Below are 22,185 nucleotides of genomic sequence, written 5' to 3'. Positions count from 1 at the left end.
CCTGCACTGTAAATATATATATATATATATATATATGTAAAAAAAAAATATATCTTAAGTATAGTCAAATCGAGCGAGTATTACTTATCAGAATTGTACAGTAAATAAAATATTGATTCAGGCCCTGAACCAGGACAACACCAAGGACAAGGGCTTGGACTTGTTTACGCAACACCCACACCCCGACATTCCTTTAATACATCTTCTATTCATTCATCATCAAGATAAACCACTTTACCTTGTATTAGCCTTTATTTATAAATATTTAGTATATATTTGGGCAAACTCAATACGACTATCTGTGCACTGTATTGTACAAAACAACTGCACATATATGAGCTTTATACTAATTCTAGTCAGACTGTTGCTGCCACCCATCTTTATATCCTTACAATATATTTTTATACTTTTTAAAATATAAAATACTTTCCCTTTTTTCTAACTTGATGTAAATTCTATGTTATGTCCCGGACTGTCATAAAAAAGCATTTCACTACAAGTTGTACTGTGTATGGTTTTGTGTGTGTGTGTGTGTGTGTGTGTGTGTGTGTGTGTGTGTGTGTGTGTGTGTGTGTGTGGGTGACAATTTTGAATTTGAATTTGATTAGTGAATCTATTTCTGTACATTTTTTATTTATTTATTTAATCATTTCTAGTGTGAATTAGTCTTGTTCTTTTGGCAGGTCATTTTTTTTTTTTTAACTTCAAAGATTTTATTTCTAGAAAGAGGCAAAATTATCTGCCAATTGAATAAACCATTTAACGCTTAAAGTGCATAAAAACATCTCCAAACAGTCGAATTTGCCTATATTCTAGATATTTTCACTTGCTAAGATAGCACTTTTTTTTTTTTGGCCTTGTGAAAGCAAAAATAAATAACGACAACAAATAAATAAATAAGTATATTTTTAAAACAATAATAATATGTGTTGTTATTATTATTATTATTATTATTATTATTATTATTATTATTATGATCTTAACTACAGAAACACAATTGAATTGTGAGAATATATATTTTGTGAAAAGTATAAAATCTTTTTTATTAGCTTGACAAAGTAGGATTATTTATTTATTTTATTTATTTTTATTATTTAAAAAAAAATTATAAATAAAAATTCCCTTGAGTTTGTCTCTTAAAAAGCATTTCTTTCTTAATTTCTTAATGTCGACATCAGTCCTGTTTTACCCGGTCCAGTAGAGGAGGAGGAGAGTCACTCAGCTCTACAGATATGTTTATTAGTCCATTGACTGCCCTCTGCTGATCAGAACAAATCAGTGCATCTGCGAAAGGAATAGAAATCCAGAACACACACAGCATATGACACGTTATTTTACATGAATTCCTAGATTAGTTATTATACAATCATAAGTTTGTATCATTCCCGGTTGTCATGGAAGTGGCCGATGCTCCACTGTCCATGCTTTAGAAATCACTGAAGCTGTTAATGTTTGATTGCTAAGTGTAATTTATAAATCATTCATACATCTAAACAATTCTGTTTTGGGAAATTACCGTAATCTTTAAAAAAAAAAAAAAAAAAAAAAAAAGCAGTTCACATAGTATGGAGGGGGGAAGCTCCTCGACCACCACCAGTGTGTAGCATCCACCTGAATGATGTGACGGCAGCCATAGTGCGCCAGCTATTAGTGGAGAGGAGAGGAGCATGATGTAGCCAATTCAGAGTTCGGGATTATTGGAGGCCGTGATAGATAAGAGCCGTGGCGGAATTTCTCCAGGACACCGGGGTTATACCCCTACTGTTTTACGATAATTGTCCTGGGATTTTTAATGACCACAGAGAGTCAGGGCCTCGGGTTAACGTCCCATCCAAAAGACCGTGCTGTTTTTACAGTTTAGTGTCCCCGTCACTGTACTGAGGCGTTAGGACCCACACAGATCGGTCAGAAGGTTCATATAGACTTCATGTAAAAACCATAATGAACTTTCTTTTACTCTCACACTATCCGTTGTTACCCAGATGAGGACGGGTTCCCTTCTGAATCTGGTTCCTCTCAAGGTTTCTTCCTCATATCATCTTAGGGAGAATTTTCCTCACCCTCGTCACCACCGGCTCGCTCAATAGGGATAAATTCACACGCTTAAAATCTCCATCCTGTGTTTATATGTTTCTGTAAAGCTGCTTTGAGACAATGTCCAATGTTAACAGCGTATACAAATCAAATTGAATTGAATTGAAGGTGGTGATTAATTTTCTATAACAGCACCTCTGACTATAGTGCATCTGCAAATCACAGGTTTAAATAAAGTTATCGTTTCTATAGTAACAGCTCATTCACAGGGACTTGTAATGGTGGATGTTACACGTAATCTAAGACTATTAATAGTAATAACACTTGTTATTTAACAATGAAAAACATATGAACACTGATATGGTAAAAATTTTATAGAAGGAAATGTTTATTTGACATTCATGTAAGGAGTCTCCAGTCTCAGTGGTTTGTAGCAGTCAAATTTAAGCTGTAACTTTACGTTTTCCACTACACTACGGTTGTCAGGAGAGAAACGTTTGCATTTTTTAATGTCTCACACATTCTCACATTTCAAGCATGTTCCAGAGCATTAAATGTAACTATAACTGGATAAAAGTTTGATGATTCTTTAACCCTTTCTCACAGTACACGGGTGTTCCATTCCTCTGGCAGAATGGAAATAGACTTATCTGACATTTTTAGTCAGTATAAACAAATGAATTATTTTATTGCTGCAAGTCTGGTATAAGATGAGTCAGGACACTGTTGGGTTTCTGTGTGTAGAGTATCGTGAGGCTGGGTTTAGCTGCTGGGGAGCAGGATGATGGGAAAGGGGAGGGATGTGAGCCTCCTGCTGGCCAAACAATTCACATCTGTCCACAACAACATTGGTGCAGAGATAAAACAGACATTAAATTACCGTATACAACTTCCACAATAAAATTCTAACATTTAAACCTAATAGGCTAGTTAAAAATAAACACTTATGAAAAACTGCCAATTCTAAACAAACGGAAATTCCGTCTTTTTTGTGTTAATGAATAAAAAATTGGGACTGTTGGCCAATTGCAGTGGTATAAGAGGGATAAAACACTTCAGCATGTAGTGTTAGGTAAATAAACAGCTATGGGGGGTAACAGTAGCTCTGCTTCATGTTGGCTCGCATCATACCACCTTGACGTTGATGAATTTCCTACAATAACATGACTCCAAGTGTTTAATTCCTTACATATTTCATATATTCAACACATTAGCATATTTCACTTGTTGTTACTTAAGCAAGATAGTTTTACTGTCAAAATAAACATTTTTAAAAATCCTAAGAACTGCTGATTGGCCTCGTCTAATAAATGCAACAATTATGTAATAAGGTTCGTAAAAACAGTTCTTAAAATTAGAAATTATAAAGTCAGACCATGGTAAGACTTAAATTACTTTAATGTAACTTTTAAAATGTTTCCTGTTCGTCATTCACACATATAAAGTATGGAAAAGTTACATGATTTGTGGTAAAATTGTATCGGCTGTTAATCTTGTAAATTTGTAAAAAATAAATAAATAAAAATAAAGTCATAAAGTGCACAGAATGCAGCTTAACAGAGCAATGTGCAGCTCAATCCTGAACATCACAGACAATTTACTCAGAATTAACTCGGGTGTTTTCTCACTTCTGCTCTTCCGACAAACAATATCAATTCTTTTAGCTTTGCAAACTTTTATAATAAAAAAAAGAAAGAATTATAATCAAAAACATAAAGAAAGAAAGAAAGAAAGAAAGAAAGACAATATAAATAGTGTTTGGACATTTTTTTTTACGATCCCACCTCATCAGATTTAATGCATCGTCATATAAAGATGAAGAGATTACACTCTGAAATGTCATGGGTTAATCGGTCGTCACAGTACAGTAAGTCAAGACGCTTGAATATTTACTTCTTTACACAGTGTAACACAGAGAAAAGGGTCATATTGTACCATTACAGAAAAAAAATAATTATGTACAGAAACACTGCAAGAGATCATGCATCCCTAAAATAATATTATCTAATGTTGAATTTTAGGTATAAATCAAGACCTCTATCATACGTCATCATACATATATATCAAACTATATAAAAAATTTTTTTTTTGCTTTATTTTCATTGTTTTTCACTGTTGCCATTGTAGTCTGCAATACCATGCTTAAGCTATGCACATAATACACAGTAACAAACACTTCAAGCGCCCTCGGGTAATTCCAGTCACGATTCTTTTATTTCTTTATACATGCTCATTTATTATAGTAGTACGTTCAATAACATTTATTCTACGACAGCTATGTTGAATTCTCAAATCAGAGCTTGATTAATGCACTCGTTCTAACGCGTTATCGCAGTAACAACACACGGTCTTGTTATATAACAACAGAAACAAAAACGTATCATCGTTGACATGATTAAGTTATCTGTAAGCCACTGTTTATTTAATGTTGTTGGAAGGAGTCTCCAGTGTCAGTGCGAGTTAAAGCTGTAACGTTATGTTTTCCACCACAGGAAACAGTCTCCAGGAGACTTTCATTTTCTTGATAACGTGACAAGCTGTGTGTTTTGTGTTTTGATAACTGCTAAGAGAAAGATCAGACTGAATGATGTCTGGTGACGGAGCAACTTCCTGGTTTTGTGGGTATTCCACGATGTTAAACGTATCTATAATGGATTAAAAAAAAAATAATGTAATTCTGTCGTTCTTTAATTAATAAATAGTTGTAAACTGCTGTGGTGAAAGAGGAATGAAACGCTTCAGGATGTGCTGTTACTTACTCCACTTCATCACACCTCCTTATCTTTGACTATTTTCCTATAAATGCACACCCCAACGTCTGTTATTCCTTACTTATTCATTGTAAAGTGGTACTCTAAATGCTTTTACAAATGCAAAAGGTGGGAAAAATCCAGGAAAAACCAATAGTTATGATTATTATTTCTGATCACTGTAACTCCTAATAAAATATCCCAAATAATCTCCTTAAGATCTTATGGTGTTTGGGGAAGACTAGGTTATGAGATGCTATACCATTTAACTATGCACTTTATTAACTAACGGATAATGACGTTAACCATAATGATCTGTGACTGCAATTACCAGAATGGGACACATTTCTGCAACAAATTACCCAAACAGCATAAGGTAGGTAGTTTTACAAGTACTGTCCAGTAATTAGAAGCACAGCAGGCTTGGTCCAGATAGCATCAGTTGGCAGAAACAAAGCCAGATCTACAGGGAAGCAGAATAAAATCTGTCACTCTTATGATATGCATCAACTTAATGCTATATGCTAGGTTATACAGAGTACAGCTTGCTAAGTGAATGAAGCTGTGTTTTTGCAGTAGGTCACTGACTTACATTAGCTCTCGGGTGGAGGAACACACGAATTTCTACGTGATTGACACATGTTCTTCTGCAATGCCAACAACAGAATGATTAAAAATAAGCTCAGCTGGTCTGTGGTGTAATCGGTGTTTCATGGAGCAGTACTTCACTACCATGTGTGTGAATGGAAAGATAATGGTTTACCTTTTTGTGCAGGTGATGATGGAGCAATGGGTCTGAAAGCCAAGGATGCTTCAGAGCTTCACCTGCACCTATCCTCCAACTGCAAACACACAACATTCAAAAATTATCATGGTGGGATGGATGGGTGATTGGATGCATAGATGGATGGATGGATGGATGGAAAGATGGATGGACAGATAATTGGGTGGGTGGACAGATAGATGGATGTATAGATGTATTGGTAGGTGGATGAATAAGTGTGTTGTGAATTATTGGATGAATGAAAGAATAGGTAATTAGATGGATGGATGGATGGATGCATAACTGCCATAAATAAATGGATAATTGGGTGAATAGATAGGCCAGTGTGATTGATTAGTAGATGAATAGGTGGATGGATGTGTAGACGAATAGATACATAATTGGGTGCATGAATGGATGGACAGATGGACGAATGGATTAGTAGGACACTGGGTGCATGGATGCATGGATGGGTGGTTGAGAGGATGCTTGGATGAATAGATCATTGGGTGTATGGATGGATGGATGGATGCATAGATGGATGGATGGATGGATGGATGGATGTGTGGATGATAGATAGATGGTTGGATGGATGGATGGATGGATGGATGTGTGGATGGCTGTTTGGATGGATGGATGGATGGATACATTGATAAATTGATGGATGGATGGTTGGATAGATGGATGGCTGTGTGGATGGATGGATACATTGATAAATTGATGGATGGATGTTGGATGGATGCATGCATAGATAGATGGATGGCTGTGTGGATGGATGGATGGATGAATGGATGGATGGATGGATGGATGAATGGATGGGTGGATGGATGGATGGATGGATGCATAGATAGATGGATGGCTATGTGGATGGATGGATGGATGGATGAATGGATGTATGGATGGATGGTTGGATGGATGCATAGATGGATGGATGGCTGTTTGGATGGATGGATGGATGGTTGGATGGATGCATAGATGAATGGATGGATGGCTGTTTGGATGGATGGATGGATGGATGGTTGGATGGATACATTGATAAATGGATGGATGGATGTTTGGATTGAAGGATGGTTGGATGTTTGGATTGAAGGATGGACGGTTGGATGGATGGTTGGATGTTTGGATGGATGGATGGTTGGGTGGATGGATACATTGATAAACTGATGGATGGATAGTTGGATAGATGGATGGATGGATGGCTGGATGTTTGGATGGATGCATAGCTATTTGGATGGATGGATGGATGGATACATTGATAAATGGATGGATAGATGTTTGGATTGAAGGATGGTTGGATATTTGGATGGATGGATGGATGGATGGTGGATGTTTGGATGGATTGATGGACGGTTGTATGTTTGGATGGATGGATACAGTTGATAAATTGATGGATGGATGGTTGGATAGATGGATGGATGGATGGTTGGATGTATAAATGGACAGACCTTCTATTGTAGACAAGCAGTCTGGAGATGAAGTCCTTGGCCTCGTCTGAAATGCCTTTGAACTCGCTTTCCTCAAAGTTCCACTGGCAGGCCAGGATGTTGTTCAGTGTCTCATTATCATCATCACCGAGGAACGGAGACAAACCACTCAGGCTGTTAAAGAGAGTCAGCATAAACAACAAAAAAGTGAGGGTTGTGTCAGTGGAGCAAAAAACACTTCCTCAGTGTTTTTGTCTAAATGATGCTGGTGGTGTTCAGTGTTTAAGGCAAGTGCATGTTTTAAAGGAAGTAAAAATCCTCCACAGTTATTATGAGTGACTCAAAAACTGGAGTGTGCTAGTAAACACTAGTAAAATCCTTGGTAAAGTGACCTTAAGGACCAGTTCTGAGAAAATCTCTGGTGAAGGAAATCAGTAAACTCTTACAGCATGTATGTGATGACTCCAAGGCTCCACATGTCCGTGTTGAAAGAAACAAAGTCATAGTTGATCACCTCCGGTGCGAGAAACTCCGGTGTGCCAAAATTCACTCGTAACTTCTCCCGGGGATTGTATCTATTGATATGGAGAACAAGAACGAGTAACTATTAGCCTGAGGATCATTCAGCATTTCAAATATATTCAAGGAACAGATTCAATAACATACTTTCTTGCAAGTCCAAAGTCAATGATCTTGATTTTGTTGGTCAGTCTGCTAACACACAGGATATTCTCAGGCTAGAGAGAAACACATAGACACTGTCACAACACAGTTTTAAAGATGACATTTAATTGGATTATTATTCATATTGCAAGAAAATACAGCTGTATAATTCATGGCTATATGGATTACTGTATGGCGTTTAACATTAACTAGCTAGATAGATCGTTCCAGAAAGAACTGAATTAAGAGGCGTGGAGTCAGCCCTCTCTGTATTTGATTTTTCTGACTGATTGACATAACGTTAACTTCTTACTAAGAGTGCTTTACAATTAGAAAAGCAAAATCTTTGTTATGGCATACCCTGTAGAAAGCATTTTTTTTATTATTATTATTTTACGCAATAAATTAGCAGCGCAATAACATGAAAATGTGACAGTCGCTTTTCCTCAGTATGACAAAGTAGCTTCAGTGAACTTAGCTACTTTTACTTGGTAGCTTTCAGTGTAACTTGGTACTCGTGTAACTTAGCTATTTTTAAGCATGTGTACAGTAGCTTGTAGCTCGACAACACTTTTGGCAATTATTAAGATTATGAAGTTTGCCTTAATTAAAGTTAGATCTCGGTGAGGTGTGTTACCTTCAGGTCCAGATGGATGATGTACATTTTATGTATATGGCGCAGGCCCTCACAGATCTGTCTGACGAACATGACCGTGTCCAGCTCAGTCAGTGTGTAGTTCTCATCTATGATCCTGTCGAAGAGCTCACCACCATCCACACTGTCATCAATCAACACAGAAGATGCGCTGGTGATTCAGTGGTTAAAGGTTCTGGGTTACTGATCAGAAGGTCAAGAGTTCAAGCCCCAGCACTGCCAAGCTACCACTATTGGGCCCTTAACCCTCAACTGCTCAGTTGCATAAATGAGATAAATGTAAGTCACTCTGGATGAGGGCGTCTGCCAAATGCCGTAAATGTAAGATCATGCTATGTTAACAGGCTACAAAAATTGTATGAAAATAAACTCACGCTTAAACCTCATCCTTAATACAGTATATCTCCCAACATTTTTGCTATTAGTAATGTTTCAAGCTTGTTTGGGTTTTTTTTTTCTTTTTGTTTATTTAGTTTTAGCTTATATTTGAAGGTCATTTTTAATACTCTTATTATCTTGAAATTGTCATGTCAGAATAACCTATTAGAATAACCTGTAAGAATACCCTGTAAAAATGTCTCTAATGTTCATTAAAAAAAAAAAAAAAAAAAAAAATCTACTTTTAAATTTCTTTTATTGTGAGTACAAATTTTAAATTGATCTGTGTCTGGTTTAACTGAGCTTTGAAAATGTTTTACGCTTCATTATTATTATTATTATTATTATTATTATTATTATTATTATTATTATTCAATATTTCTGGTACTTATGTAATGTGCTTATGTGTTAATTAAATTTAAGTAAAGCAGTAATAAGATACACGTATACACAGCAACAATATAGTTGCATTATAGGTGGGTTGTCTCTTTAGAGCCCTCTACTGTTTGTGAGGTGAATTGCAATCGCAAAAAAAATAAAAAAAATTAAAAATCCATATCTACTGTAGATCTTTCTTTTTTCTGCCCACCCACTCTTTTAAAACTACATATGCATTACACTGCCATTTAATAAAAGGTTTTGAACTGAGCAGCTTTGTTCTGACTGAAGGGCGGAGTTCATTTCTCGATCAGAAAAATGTCAAACAGAATCCTTAAAACAACGAATCTACACAGACCTGATACAAGCCAACAACCCAAATCACTATGATTCTAATGTATTTTTAAAACAATATAATTGTTATTATAGTTCTAGAAGCTTTTTAACAGACTTCAGCTTTAAAGAGTCACACTATTAATGTCTAACTATTAATGCCAGTCCAGAAAGGTATTTCATAGAAACAAGACACGGCTACATTGTTCTATTCTTTTCTTTTCTTTTTTTAACCTCGTCCTCACTTTTAAATATAGCCTTACTGTAGAAAAGAAATAAATCTCTAAGTGGTGCCTACAATTCAAGGACGAGGATGATGTCGTTCTTGGATTCATAGGCGGCGTAGAGCTGGATCAGATTGGCATGGTCCAACTGGTTCATGACCTGAATCTCATTTTTCACCACCTCCTATCAAAAATAAGCAACAAGCACACAGAGCTTCTGTCAAAACCGAACCCGTAAATAACAGCATATATGCAGTTTTAATACAGTTTCTTAAAATGCATAGCTATCTTATTTAAAGTCATTACAATAGCATTCAATTTATGAATCACAGGTCACTCTCGTTTTGTTTGGAGGTGTTGTCATAGATAATGTCGTCATTGATTCTACCTTTTCCTTTAGATTCCGTGTTTTAATGATCTTGGCAGCCAGAGTGAGTCCAGAGGAATTCTCGATACATTTGTGCACCTGACCGAAACGTCCTCTGCAAGACCGAAAAGAAAAAGAAAGGAAAGAAAATTAAGGAAGACAAACAAAATAAAAACGTTCAAATGACCACAAACGTTGGAGAAATTGCTTGTCGAAATGGTTTCCTTTTCTGAGCTTTCTCTAAGATTGACACTAAAGTACGGTATTAATGCAAAAACTTTCAATTGAATCACTGATTTCGGCCTGTGAACACTCACCCTAGCTACTATGTTGAAAGCAGTCTCTTTGAAGTGCTAGATTAACGCTTACTGATTAGCTTCCAGCTGGCAAAAGGGTTCAGTTTCACATACCCAGAAAGCCCGGAGTAAAAATAACTGCCCCTGACTCTGGAGCTATGACTCGAGCCAGAGGAGAGCAGAGCTCAGCAATGGAAGGTTACGCAAAACCCTCCCCGTGAGGATTAAAAGGACTTTCCACACTCTTCACACCATCTCTTACATTCTGTTCTCTATTTTAGGTCTCTTAGCTATTTCGTGCCAAAGATGGAGGGGGGAGCGAATCCAAAAGCTTACCCTCCGAGGATCTCCTGGTGGTTGATGGTGTAGAAGTTACTGATTTGGTTGGGTTTGGCCGAAACCACACGGTGGCTGAAGGGAGCTGCCGCTGGAGGGGTGCAGTCTGCAGCAAGGATGAGGCGGGGGGGGAAAAAACGTGTCTTTTTACAGAAAACGATTAACATGCATCAATATTATATAACATCTCAACATTTCTTGCTTCTCTGTTGTTTATAGTAATTCAGAATAAGAGCAGATATTTAACACAAAATATTTTAAATAAATAAATAAATAAATAAATGTAAAAATAATAAGAAATTAATCTTTGGGTTTAGAATATTATTTACATTTTTTATATTATATATATATATATATATATATATATATATATATATTTGGAAACCTTTTTGGAATATATTTTAATATATAATTTAATTATAAAAATGTAGTCAGAATTTTTTTAACATTATTAATAATCACGCACCAAATAAATGCAACAGCAACCCATGAATTTAGTTATTTGTGTCTCTCAAATATAACACGAATCTTTGTAGGCCTCACCGATGAAGAACTGCTCGCACTCGCTGTCGTCAAACTGTTCCTCTTCCTCTTTCTTCTTTTTGCTGAAATCTAAATGGATTTCGAAGTCGCCTGCTTTGAAAAAGCCACACAGATCTTCCGGAGCATGCGTTTGGTCTTGGTTGGCTTCCTGGCTGGTTTTTTCATAGGTCTGCGGTTCTGACGCACAGTGTTCGCTGCTCGTGGTGACTTCGTGCAGCGATACCGGTTCAGCGCTGAAAGATTCACAAATGAACAGGACATGTAGAAATTAAAAGTTGGAATGTATCATCAGAATTTCGCATAGGCAATGGATGTAAGAAATAGGTCTAAGTGAACTGAAAAATGTTTGGGACTTTATTTTATTTAAAAACCAAGCTGTGACTAGAAAACCCCAATTTGGATCACTCGAATCGACTCGTGTATTAGTCTTACAGTCTTATAGTAACAACTTCAGAAATCATGTGCCTTTAATAAAGCACTCATTTAGAGTTATGTTACAGTCTGAGAGTGGACGATGAAGAAGCCCTTAACTACAAAGGTTTAGGATTTGATGGGACACTTTTCTTATTTAATCACCAATAGTGGATGATCTGTTCACATACTTTTGAATCACTCTCGTTCTTAATAATATGGTTAAACTGGGTACCTCTGTGGTGCCACAGTGTTCTCAGCCTCCATAACATCGACCATGGCAGAATTTTCCTCTTTGCTCTCTTCTTCAACCACCTCTTTGAGCTCCTCTTCGGATTTGTCAACCACCTCATCCGCTTCATCCTGAATGTCATCGGCTTTCTCCTCCTCCGCTTTCTCCTCCTCGGCTTTCTCCTCCTCGGCTTTCTCCTCCTCCGCTTTCTCCTCCTCTTCTTTTGACTCGGTGCTGCTCTCCTGGCTGTCTGGTAAAAGCTCCTCGTGCTCGACCACAGGAACTTTGGCTTGATCCAGGATGAAATCCAGAAGGTTTTGGCTGAGGGGCTCCTCAGCTTCTGACACTGTGGATGATATTGAACGCTCAGCATTCTCTCTGTTAAGCTTCTGAACCTCCTCCAGAAGCAGGGCCTGCTTCCTCACAGAGGCAGAGTCTATGTAAAAGAGAAAAGATGACACCATTTTATCACGTACTGCAAAAGATCTTATTATTTTCAGTCATGACGTTCTGTGGTAGCTCTTCTTCTGACAAGCTGAAAATATAGTAGTGTAGTTTCTTCTTCTCTCATGTGACCATTAACTGACACACACTGTCGCATGGGTTATTATTTTCCCTGCTCATTAAAGGCTTGACAAGGCACTGCAGAAGATGTGCACTGTATGTGGGTGATAAATGTATAAATATGTACAGTACGTAAAAATAGAAGACATTTTAAACACAGTTAAAATTTCTTTCACAACAATACATATACAGTAGGGGAAATAATTATTGGACGCGTCAATATTTTTTTTTCTGTAAATATATTTCCAATGAGGCGATTCACATGAAATTTGAACTCAAGAAATCCAGAAATATAAAGAATTCACAACATTAAAGTCCATAAATGAAGTTCTGTGTGATAAAGAGGAATGACACGGGAAAAAAAGTACTGAACACGCTAAGAAAAAGCAGTTCTTTATTACACATAACTTCATTTATGGACTTTAATGTTGTGAATTCTTTATATGTGCAGATTTCTTGAGTTAATACCAAAGTTTGGTGAAAATTTCCCGTGAATAACTTCATTAGAAATATATTTACTGGGAAAAAAAAATGTTGATGCAATAATACTTATTTCCACCACTGTACATGCTCCAGACATTAAGAAAAATCTACAATATTTACACAACACTCTCCAGAAAACAATTTTTTTGTCTGATCCAGTCCACTATAAATACAATTTCCCTTAAAATACATTATAATCATTCAAATATTTCAAAAATTGTATTATTTTTGCATTAATGTAGGAATCCATTGAACATCTCATGCCCGAAACATCCTTTTTCATGAGTCGTCCATTTTAACTTAGGAAAAAATTTCAGCCCTGAACACATTCACCCCTACGAAATATTTGGAATATTCCACAAGCCACATGGTCAACAGGAAGTTGGATCATCAGCATTTCCTGAAGATCACTGAAAGAAGAAAAGAATATTTCTTCAATCCTTTTTCTTCATTTTTTTAATGATATTATGAAATTGACAGGTGATGTCACTTAGAAATTTTAACCCAAATTATAGCTTAAAATTTATCTAAAAAATAAATAAATAAATAAATAAATAATAAAAATACAATAAAATAAAGTTGATAATAATAATAATAATAATAATAATAATAATAATAATAATAATAATAATAATAAAAAAATCCTTGTAGCATTAGCACGGATGCTAGCTAACCACACTGTGTACTTGTTAATTCTATGCTTACTTTCAAACCTGTTACTCCTTAAAGAGCAAAGAAACCTCATTAGGAGAAAAAAAAGTGAGATATAAATGCCTAAGATGGGTCCCCACATTTTTGAATGTTTTCTTGGATTTAATGTTGGAAAAAATGAGTTAAATGGCAACTCAATCAAAGACACAGCCATGTTTCTCCCAGCTTTTCTACCTGTAGTGTCTGGGGGCTTCTTTTTCTTCTGCGCCTTCAGCCCCTTAAAGCTCAGTTGACCCTTCTCCTTCCCATCTTTAAACTTGTGATCCTTCAACTTCAGCGTGGGAGGGGGAACATGGAAGAGAAACCCGAGAAAACATAGAAAACATGGTACAGTAAGTGATAGTGGAATAAATGTTATTGTTTACAAAACATTCAATTGTACCACACTCTCTCATTCTATGCTTATTCAACAGGCATAGAATGGTAGTTTATATCTCCGGCTTCTGGTCAGTACTACCACGAGTCAAGATTTTTAAAAAATAATAATAATAATAATAATACACACTTTTGAAGTCAATGAAATGGATGAGCAAAGAAATTTGAAGGATTTCTTTGAGGAAAGGAAATGCTTTGGTCCGTGAAGCTTTAGCTTATGGGTAGACTCCGGGCTGCTGGGCTCACATGTCATGGTTAACGCTTCTGGTTTAGTAGAGGTAGTTTTCTGTTGCAGACACAACATGGATGGGAGTGATGAATGAATAATGTTAATGTGTTTAAATAGGACAGAGACACAGATGAATAAATAAAAACGCAACTGTTAAAATGGAAAATGGCATGGTTGATGAAATGATGAATTTAATTGGTTGGTGTTAGGAAGAGTGAATAAAACAATATACAACATAGAGGATGAGTAATTTCGATTCGGTTTTGGTTCTGCGGAAATGATGAATGCATAGTATGAGTTAGACAGGTTATCTTTTGATCATGAGCGTAGGTCTGAGGAACAAGTCTGATATCTTCTTCTGACCTTCTTCAGTTAAGCCATGTGTGTAAAATCCAGTCCAATTCTATCCGCACCAAGGTCATTATCCGTAAAATGCACTACTTTCCCTTTCAGTAAAACATTCAAGTGGATCCCTTTCAGAAAGTTAGAACCGTTATCCATCCAAACAAGCCTTAATATGTTTCCAATGTCCAAATGGCAGCATATACATGGAGAATAAAAGAGGGCCCAGAAGAGAACCTTGTGGGACACCGTGTTTAACAGATACAGAGTGAGGTTGCCTCCAAATATTTTTCCATTTCATTAAGTAAGCTGGTATGACTGACCTTTTTCTTTACAAGTGTACTCAAGTTCTCAAGAGCCTCCAAGGTCAAATTAAAAGTTATAAAATAAATTAAATTAAATAAATGTTTTAAAAGGTTAGAAATCTGTAGAGTATTAGGGGTTTTGCTATATAAAGACTGGCACTGAGTCAGCATGAATGTGAGAACCTTTTTGCTTGAATCCAGAATATGTTTCCACAATCAAGATCATTCAAGCTTGATGTACCAATGGGGTCATGAGGGAAAATCACGATGTCCTCTTTAGTTTCATTCATTTATTTTTCAAACTATCACACTAACTATGGATATGTATTTTATTTGATACTATCTTTGAAATGTTAATAGGGGTCACACACTTAAATTAAAAGTGTACGCGCGATTTTAATCTTTTTCTCTGTCTTGAAACATTGCAGTAGTACCGGAGTTCAACAACTGAAAATGTACAAATCTCTCCATCCATCTACCAAACGCTAGTTCCTCGATATCAGGTGACTCCGGTTCAGGAGAACAAAAGAAGTGAAGGAAATAAAGAAAAAAACATGGGAAGATGTATTTAAATGTCCTATTTTTTTTATTATTATTATATTGGTTTGGAGGGTTACTAATCAGAAGGTCAGGGGTTCAAGCCCTTGAGCAAGGCCCTTAACCCTCCTTGCTCCAGAGGTACTGAATCTTATGGCTGGCCCTAAGAAGCTGGGATATGCATAGAAAAGAATTTCACTGTGCTGTAAATATGTGACAAATAAAGGCTTCTCTACTATCAGGGGTTAAGTTCGGAAACCCCTGATCTAAGACACATTTATGATTCTCAAAATCCCCCAAAGGTATCTGATCCCAGATCAGTTCTCTTATTCACTTGTTGAATTTAAATAGGGTCAGATATGGCACTGGAACATTTTGCTTTGTGGCCCAAATTCAAGCAGCCACACTTTCAACTTGAGACCGAAAGTGAGCCATCTGTAGGCTCTGATCATTAGGGCTAAGCTGGAGCTGAATTCTGGCAGCCAAATTCAAATGTGTTCATGGCTGTCATCCCATGACCCGTCACTCGTTTGCTATCTGGCTGAGCGAGACTCTGACGCAAGCACTGAAGACAACATGCATTCCTAATCACTTGAATCATTCACACCATTCTCGTCTTAGTAAGATGTTGGGAATCAATTTATATGCTTATTATCTATTAGTGCTATGAATCCAACTAGCCATCGTACAAATCTCATTGAAATGCAAATGCTTCAATGCAAATCGCTTTAATCTTATAATTAAAGCGACTTAACCATAGTGATAGTGGGAAGAAACTTTGGTTGCCCTCTCAATTCCTACATGGTATGCAAGGCATCTAAAGTGAGTATGCTTGATCAGGAAGCTATATACAGCTAGAACAAGAATGGTGCTGCTCATAAGGTATCCAACAACTTAATCTAGGCCAGTGGGCAGTAATATATACACATATTTCATTATATTCTGAGAAATTACCCAGCTATTTACTATGACAATATTCCTTAACAAATATTAATAACTGCTGTACATGGTTGATCAGTTTGGCAATGCTGATTCAAGTAACAGCTGGCTTGACTGGAAAATGTAGGACACAAACATTGCTTGAGAAATGTTAAGGATGTACTGCAGAGTCAGGGTCATGGTTGGCTCGATACACCGCAGGGTGCGTCCCTGGCATTGAAAACACTATGTTCTAAGCCAGAATATTGTGGGAAAGAGTTTCTTAAAATAAGTCGTGTCGAGTTAAAGCGGTGTTTGCTCAGCGGACTCTGCAGATCAGACTTACCTTTCCTGGTACAGGCTCACCTGAGGCCTGTCTCTTAGCACCATGTTTGCTATCCTGGTTCTTGCACCCTGGGGCTAATGCTGCTTTGCTCTTGCGTGCTGCTGGCCCCTTGAACATGAGTTCTGTGATTCTGGAAGTCTTGACGGTTTCCCCGATGAAGCTGACCACCTGCTGGATGCTCATCACGAGCCTCTCCATGCCTTCCAGCTTCTGGGTCTGCTGCTCTGAACGCTTGTTTACGGCTGTCATGATGCTGTTCATTTCTTGGCACATTTCTTTCATCTCTCCGCCAATGCCTCGGGCTGGTCCCTTAGTGCGGCTTGCTGGAGGCATCTCCTCCTTGTCTACTTTCAGAGTTTCCATGTCTCGTTCTATCCCAACTAGTTCCTCAGACATGCTGTCCAGACGGTAGAGGACTTTCTCCTGGATGCTAATGAGCGTGTCCATTTTGCTGCTTAGAGACTCAATCCTGACCTGGATTAAATCAAATCCAGGACTAGCTTCCACAGAACTCATGGTGGCAGCAAAAACTAATGCCAACCAGTTGGAAGTCAGTGTAATGCAAAAAATATCACTGCTGCCAACGTCCACAAAGCTGATGTAAATATTTAAATGAATAATATTTAGAAATATATAATGAATCCAGAAATAATCAACAGAAACCAATACCCCTAAAGATAAAAAAAAAAAAACACTCCTTTAAAAAAATAAAACAGTTAAAGAACTACAAAGCCACAAGTCTGACAATGGCAAGTGTGCCCTTCTTTCTGTACACCTCCATTTGGCACTCCTGCAACTCTTCCAACTGGAGATAGCTTCAAGAATAGAATGAACCTGCCTCCCTAAATGTAACTGCATAGGAGGTGGGCGTCCTGTGTCAACAGGGGCCTCAGGGGAGGGCGGCAGATCAGGAAGAGTTGCGTGATATCTGAGATGTTTTAAATGTTGAACTCGAGCAGATGCTCGAGTCGGACACCGATTGCCAGGTGTCAAAAGGTTCCTGCGCATACACACCACATATACGCACATGCAAGTAAATGGAAAGACTTTTTTCCACTTCAGCATTCAATCTCAACTTACCGAACGGAAAAAAAAAATTAATTTAAGACGACATGCCAGGTTTTACGTCAAGAAGTTTGTGCCTATAAAAGGATAAAATAGTACAAAAAGCATTAAAGATAAAAGAGCTTCATTCTGGAGCTACTGTTTCTTGAAAATTACCTTTGCAAACATTATAATAATTATTACATTATTTAATTGTGTTTCAGTTAAAGGAATTCATACAAATACTAATGAGCGGGGCAATGTGTTTCGTATTCATACAAATGTACTAAAAGGTTAATCCCGCCCCCTAACCCTGGTAAATGGTCTGCACTTATATAGCGCTTTTATCCAAGTTCTCATTCACCCATTCACACTCACACACCAATGGTAGCAGAGCTGCCATGCAAGGTGCTAACTTGACATCGGGAGCAGCTTGGGGTTCAGTGTCTTGCCCAAGGACACTTCGGTATGTGGAGTCACGTGGGCCGGGAATCGAACCGCCAACCCTACGATTAGTGGATAACCCGCTCTACCACCTGACACACAGCCGCCCACAACCTTAACCCTAACCTTCACCTTTGTAACTTTTCATACAACTTGAGTCGTGCAAGTTGTTATGAGTTGGCACTTACATGAACGTTTACGCAGATTCAAAATTCATAGTAGGATTTTATTTATCCGCAGACTGGCTATCCATTTTGTATTGTCACCCAATAGCAGAAACGCCCTGACTCACTCATCAACAGGCTGCAGGTGGCACGCTACATCTCTGCATATCACGGTGACCCAGGGCCCCTCGAATGTAACGGGAGCAAAGTGACAGCCATGATTTATTCGGTGTTGCTTTCCTGGCAAACACATCCACTCAAATCCTCTGAAGAAGCTTACTCATTCACAGTTAAGACAGTTACAGATCAATTTTAACTTAGAGGATGAAATATGAATCTGTGTCCTGTACCCGTCCTATAAACCTGGCATAACATACCTGGCACTGCAAATCAGCACAGAACGGTGCCCACATGAAACATTTCGGACATGGTATTCATGTTGCCAAAAATGTGTCAATCCGTCACCATTCATTTTTTTTTTACTTCACCAAAGAACAGCCAAAAAAAACAAAAAATTAACATTCCCAAAAACGAATGCAAGTTAGTGCCTGGGTACACTCTCAGCTTCCACGCACTCTTAGCCACTTACATTTTTTTTTTTTTTTTTAGACCCCTTAAAGCGTACCATGAATTACAGTTGACAAGCAGTGGCACGGTCTGCAAGCTGAGCCAGGTCCACCAAAAATAGCTTGGCTCCTGGATCATTCCAGGACACATGCCCAGCTCTGTACTTTATATCCACAGGAGGAGAGCACTCATTTTCCATCACCTGACAATATAAGCAAACTCATCAGACCTTTTTTTTTTTTCTGGAATCATCTCACTTCAATACCGAGCACACAGATACTATTTGGTAGCTGCTAGGGTTCTTTTTCAGAACAAGTAATGCTAGTATTTTGAGGACCAGAACATTTAATTCTGTTCTAAGTGTAGACAGGTGGCGCCAAGAGTGCTATGATAAATGAGATCAAATAGAAGCCTAGCTGATGGGGCAGGACTGTTGCACCTGTCTTCGGGCGCCAACAGATGACTGAGTGGAATCGCAGAGTGTGGAGGTTGTACTGTGCTGCATAGGTCAGTTTATGAACGTTGTGGCAGCACTAATACTGTTAACACTGAAACAGTGATACTATTGACAGAGGAAGAAGAAGAACCAGACACACTGGGGTGCTGTAAGAAGTACTTACAGAAAGATGGATCAGACTCCAGTTTATATAAACAGCCAATACATATGAATCCAAACAAATGAAAGACACCAGGAATAGAACATGTATTCTTAGAAAAAAAAAGGTGTTTATTGCGGGTTCTTAGGTTTCTACATAACTTTAAAGAAGGAGCCCGCTAGCATAGCATTGTGTTAACATTGATAACATTACGGCAAACTTGTTACTTTGGCATTCTTGCACAAATCTCACATGTGGGCAGGCTTAAAAATGATTTTCAGTTTCAGAGTGTTTTTTTTCTTCTTTCTCTTGTATATTGTTCTTTGTTTCTTGAAAAGTTATGTTCAATACTTTTGGCACAAATTGAATTCCATAGAGCTACAGCTTCTGAGATTTTTTTTTTCCCAGCCATTTTGAGAAGTGCTGGACAAACCAAACACTCCTTTAAATGAATTTTTTTCTTGTTTCAAAAAAATGTGCTCGTACATTATATATATATATATATTTAAAAAATAACTAAAAATGTAGTAATTATTATTTTATTTTTTTCTGAAATGTGAAGTTTTCCCAATGGACAAAGCAAATCTATGGGTGCTTTCACAAATATGAGTCTGGTTATGAGTGGTTTGGTTTGGTTTTATACTGAATATAATTAAACAAACCAAAAAACAAACAACAAAAAAAAACATTGGCTGAGGGTGCGGGTAGGGCTGAAATCATACTCGTAAATTCATTTCTTTTATTGGTCAGAATTTTCTATATATTTGCATAAGTATGACCTAAAACATCATTAGATTTTCACACACGTCATAAAAGATGATAAAGAGAACCCAATTAAACAAATGAGACAAAAATATTATACTTTTATACGATCTTATAAAAATTATAATATAAAAGTATAATATTATATGTCATTTATTTATTGAGGAAAATGATCCAATATTACATATCTGTGAGTGGCAAAAGTATATGAACCTCTAGCATTAGCAGTTTAATTTGAAGGTGAAATTAGAGTCAGGTGTTTTTAATCAATGGGATGATCATCAGGTGTGAGTGAGCGTCCTGTTTTATTTAAAGAACAGAGATCTATCAGAGTCTGATCTTCACAACACATGTTTGTGGAAGATGTGTAATAGCCAACGAGGTCAGAAAGGAACCCAGGATAACTTCTGATCAACTAAAGACCTCTCATATTGGCTAATGGTAATGTTCATGAGTGCACCATCAGGACACTGAACAACAATGATGTGCATGGCAGGGCTGCAATGTGAAAGCCACTGCTCTCCAAAAAGAACATGTCTGCCCTTCTGTAGTTTACTAAAGATCATGTGGACAAGCCAGAAGGCTATTGCAAAAATAGTTTGTGGATGGATTATACCAAAGTAGAATTTTTGGTTTCAATGAGAAGGGCTAAGGTTTGAGAAAGGAAAAGACTGCATTCCAGCATAAGAACCTTATCCCATCTGTAAAATGTCGCGGTGGTAGTATCATGGTTTGGGCCTGTATTGTTGCATCTGGCACAGGACGACTTGCCATGATTGATGGAACAATGAATTCTGAATTATACCAGTGAACTCTAAATGAAAATGTCAGGACCTCTGTCTGTGAATAAAAAATATAGGTAATGTTTTCGAATGGTCAAGGCAAAGTCCTGACCTTAATCCAATAGAAATGTTTTGGAAGGACCTCAATCAGTTCATGTGAGGAAACCCAGCAACATCCCAGAGTTGAAGCTGTTCTGTACTGAGGAACTAAAACTCCTCCAAGCCGATGTGCAGGACTGATCAACAGTTACCCCAAACATTTAGTTACAGTTATTGCTGCACAAGGGGGTCACACCAGATACTGAAAGCGAAGGTTCACATACTTTTACCACTCACAGATATGTAATATTGGATCATTTTCCTCAATAAATAAATGACCAAGAATAATATTTTTGTCTCATTTGTTTCATTGGGTTCTCTTTATCTACTTTTAGGACTTTAGGGTTCACAAACTTTCAAGCACCACTCTACTCGTAGACATCACAAAAGTCACACATGGACAGAGAACACATAACATTAAATAAATGATTAACTAATTCTATATTTCTGCTTTGGGGGCTCAATGGTTAAGTCTCTGGGTTACTGATCAGAAGGTCAGGGGTTCAACCCCCAGACTGGCAAGCTGCCACTGTTGGCCCCCTGAGGCCCTTAACCTTCTCTGCTCCAGGAGTGCTGTATCATGGCTGACTTCCTAACAAGTTGGGATATGTGAAAAAGAATTTCACTGTGCTGTGATGTATATGTGACAAATAGAGGCTTCTTCTAAAATATTTTTGTATCACATCAAGTGTTTATTTTCTATTTTTGTTTGCTCGTATTAATAAAAAAAAAAATAGAGCAACCCTAAACACATGCCATGTTTGGTCACTTCCTGCTTGACTTCCTCAGTCAAGTCAATCAGTCAAATCACTTTCACGACAATCGACCCGCACTTGGAATTCTCACTCAGACGCTCTCAGACTGCTAGTTTTGGTTGGCGCGAGTGTGATTTCTGTGTTCTCACTTGCCTAAAGAACCGCATTGAAGGGTTTGATATAAATGGACTGCGTATGTGAAAGCACCCTGTGAGGCCTGACTAAGCTGATGTGGACTGAGTATTCGGGTTGGTATGTTTGGGAGACCACAGACTTCACACCTGTGATTAGTGTGACGCAACAGAAAACACATAAGCTCCCGATGTCAGGAAATGAAACGGGACCTGGGTGCTCAGGATAGTTCAGAACTGGAAC

The 22,185-nt window shown here is 37.5% G+C and overlaps 1 protein-coding gene across 4 annotated transcripts in view; it reads right to left on the bottom strand.

Annotated features, from left to right (window-relative positions):
- Positions 1–2,627: 2,627 nt before the first annotated feature.
- The window catches only part of mylk4a (myosin light chain kinase family, member 4a), a 34,072-nt gene continuing 14,514 nt past the window's right edge, over positions 2,628–22,185 (bottom strand). Inside the window, exons 1-15 of one of the 4 annotated variants that reach the window (XM_053629729.1) lie at positions 16,598–18,736; positions 14,051–14,206; positions 13,720–13,816; positions 11,791–12,223; positions 11,145–11,377; positions 10,602–10,707; positions 9,991–10,084; positions 9,677–9,786; positions 8,272–8,413; positions 7,638–7,708; positions 7,418–7,546; positions 6,993–7,145; positions 5,548–5,626; positions 5,377–5,431; positions 2,628–5,247 (exon numbers count right to left, since the gene is read on the bottom strand). In XM_053629729.1, coding sequence (XP_053485704.1) covers positions 5,378–5,431; positions 5,548–5,626; positions 6,993–7,145; positions 7,418–7,546; positions 7,638–7,708; positions 8,272–8,413; positions 9,677–9,786; positions 9,991–10,084; positions 10,602–10,707; positions 11,145–11,377; positions 11,791–12,223; positions 13,720–13,816; positions 14,051–14,206; positions 16,598–17,113 — 2,373 coding nt within the window. In that variant the 5' untranslated portion in view covers positions 17,114–18,736 and the 3' untranslated portion in view covers positions 2,628–5,247; position 5,377. The other 3 variants (XM_053629731.1, XM_053629730.1, XM_053629732.1) reach the window with 3 other exon arrangements.

Source organism: Ictalurus furcatus, chromosome 7, assembly GCF_023375685.1.
Source record: "Ictalurus furcatus strain D&B chromosome 7, Billie_1.0, whole genome shotgun sequence".
Lineage (NCBI taxonomy): Eukaryota > Metazoa > Chordata > Actinopteri > Siluriformes > Ictaluridae > Ictalurus > Ictalurus furcatus.
This window is presented reverse-complemented; position numbering and strand designations above follow the sequence as displayed.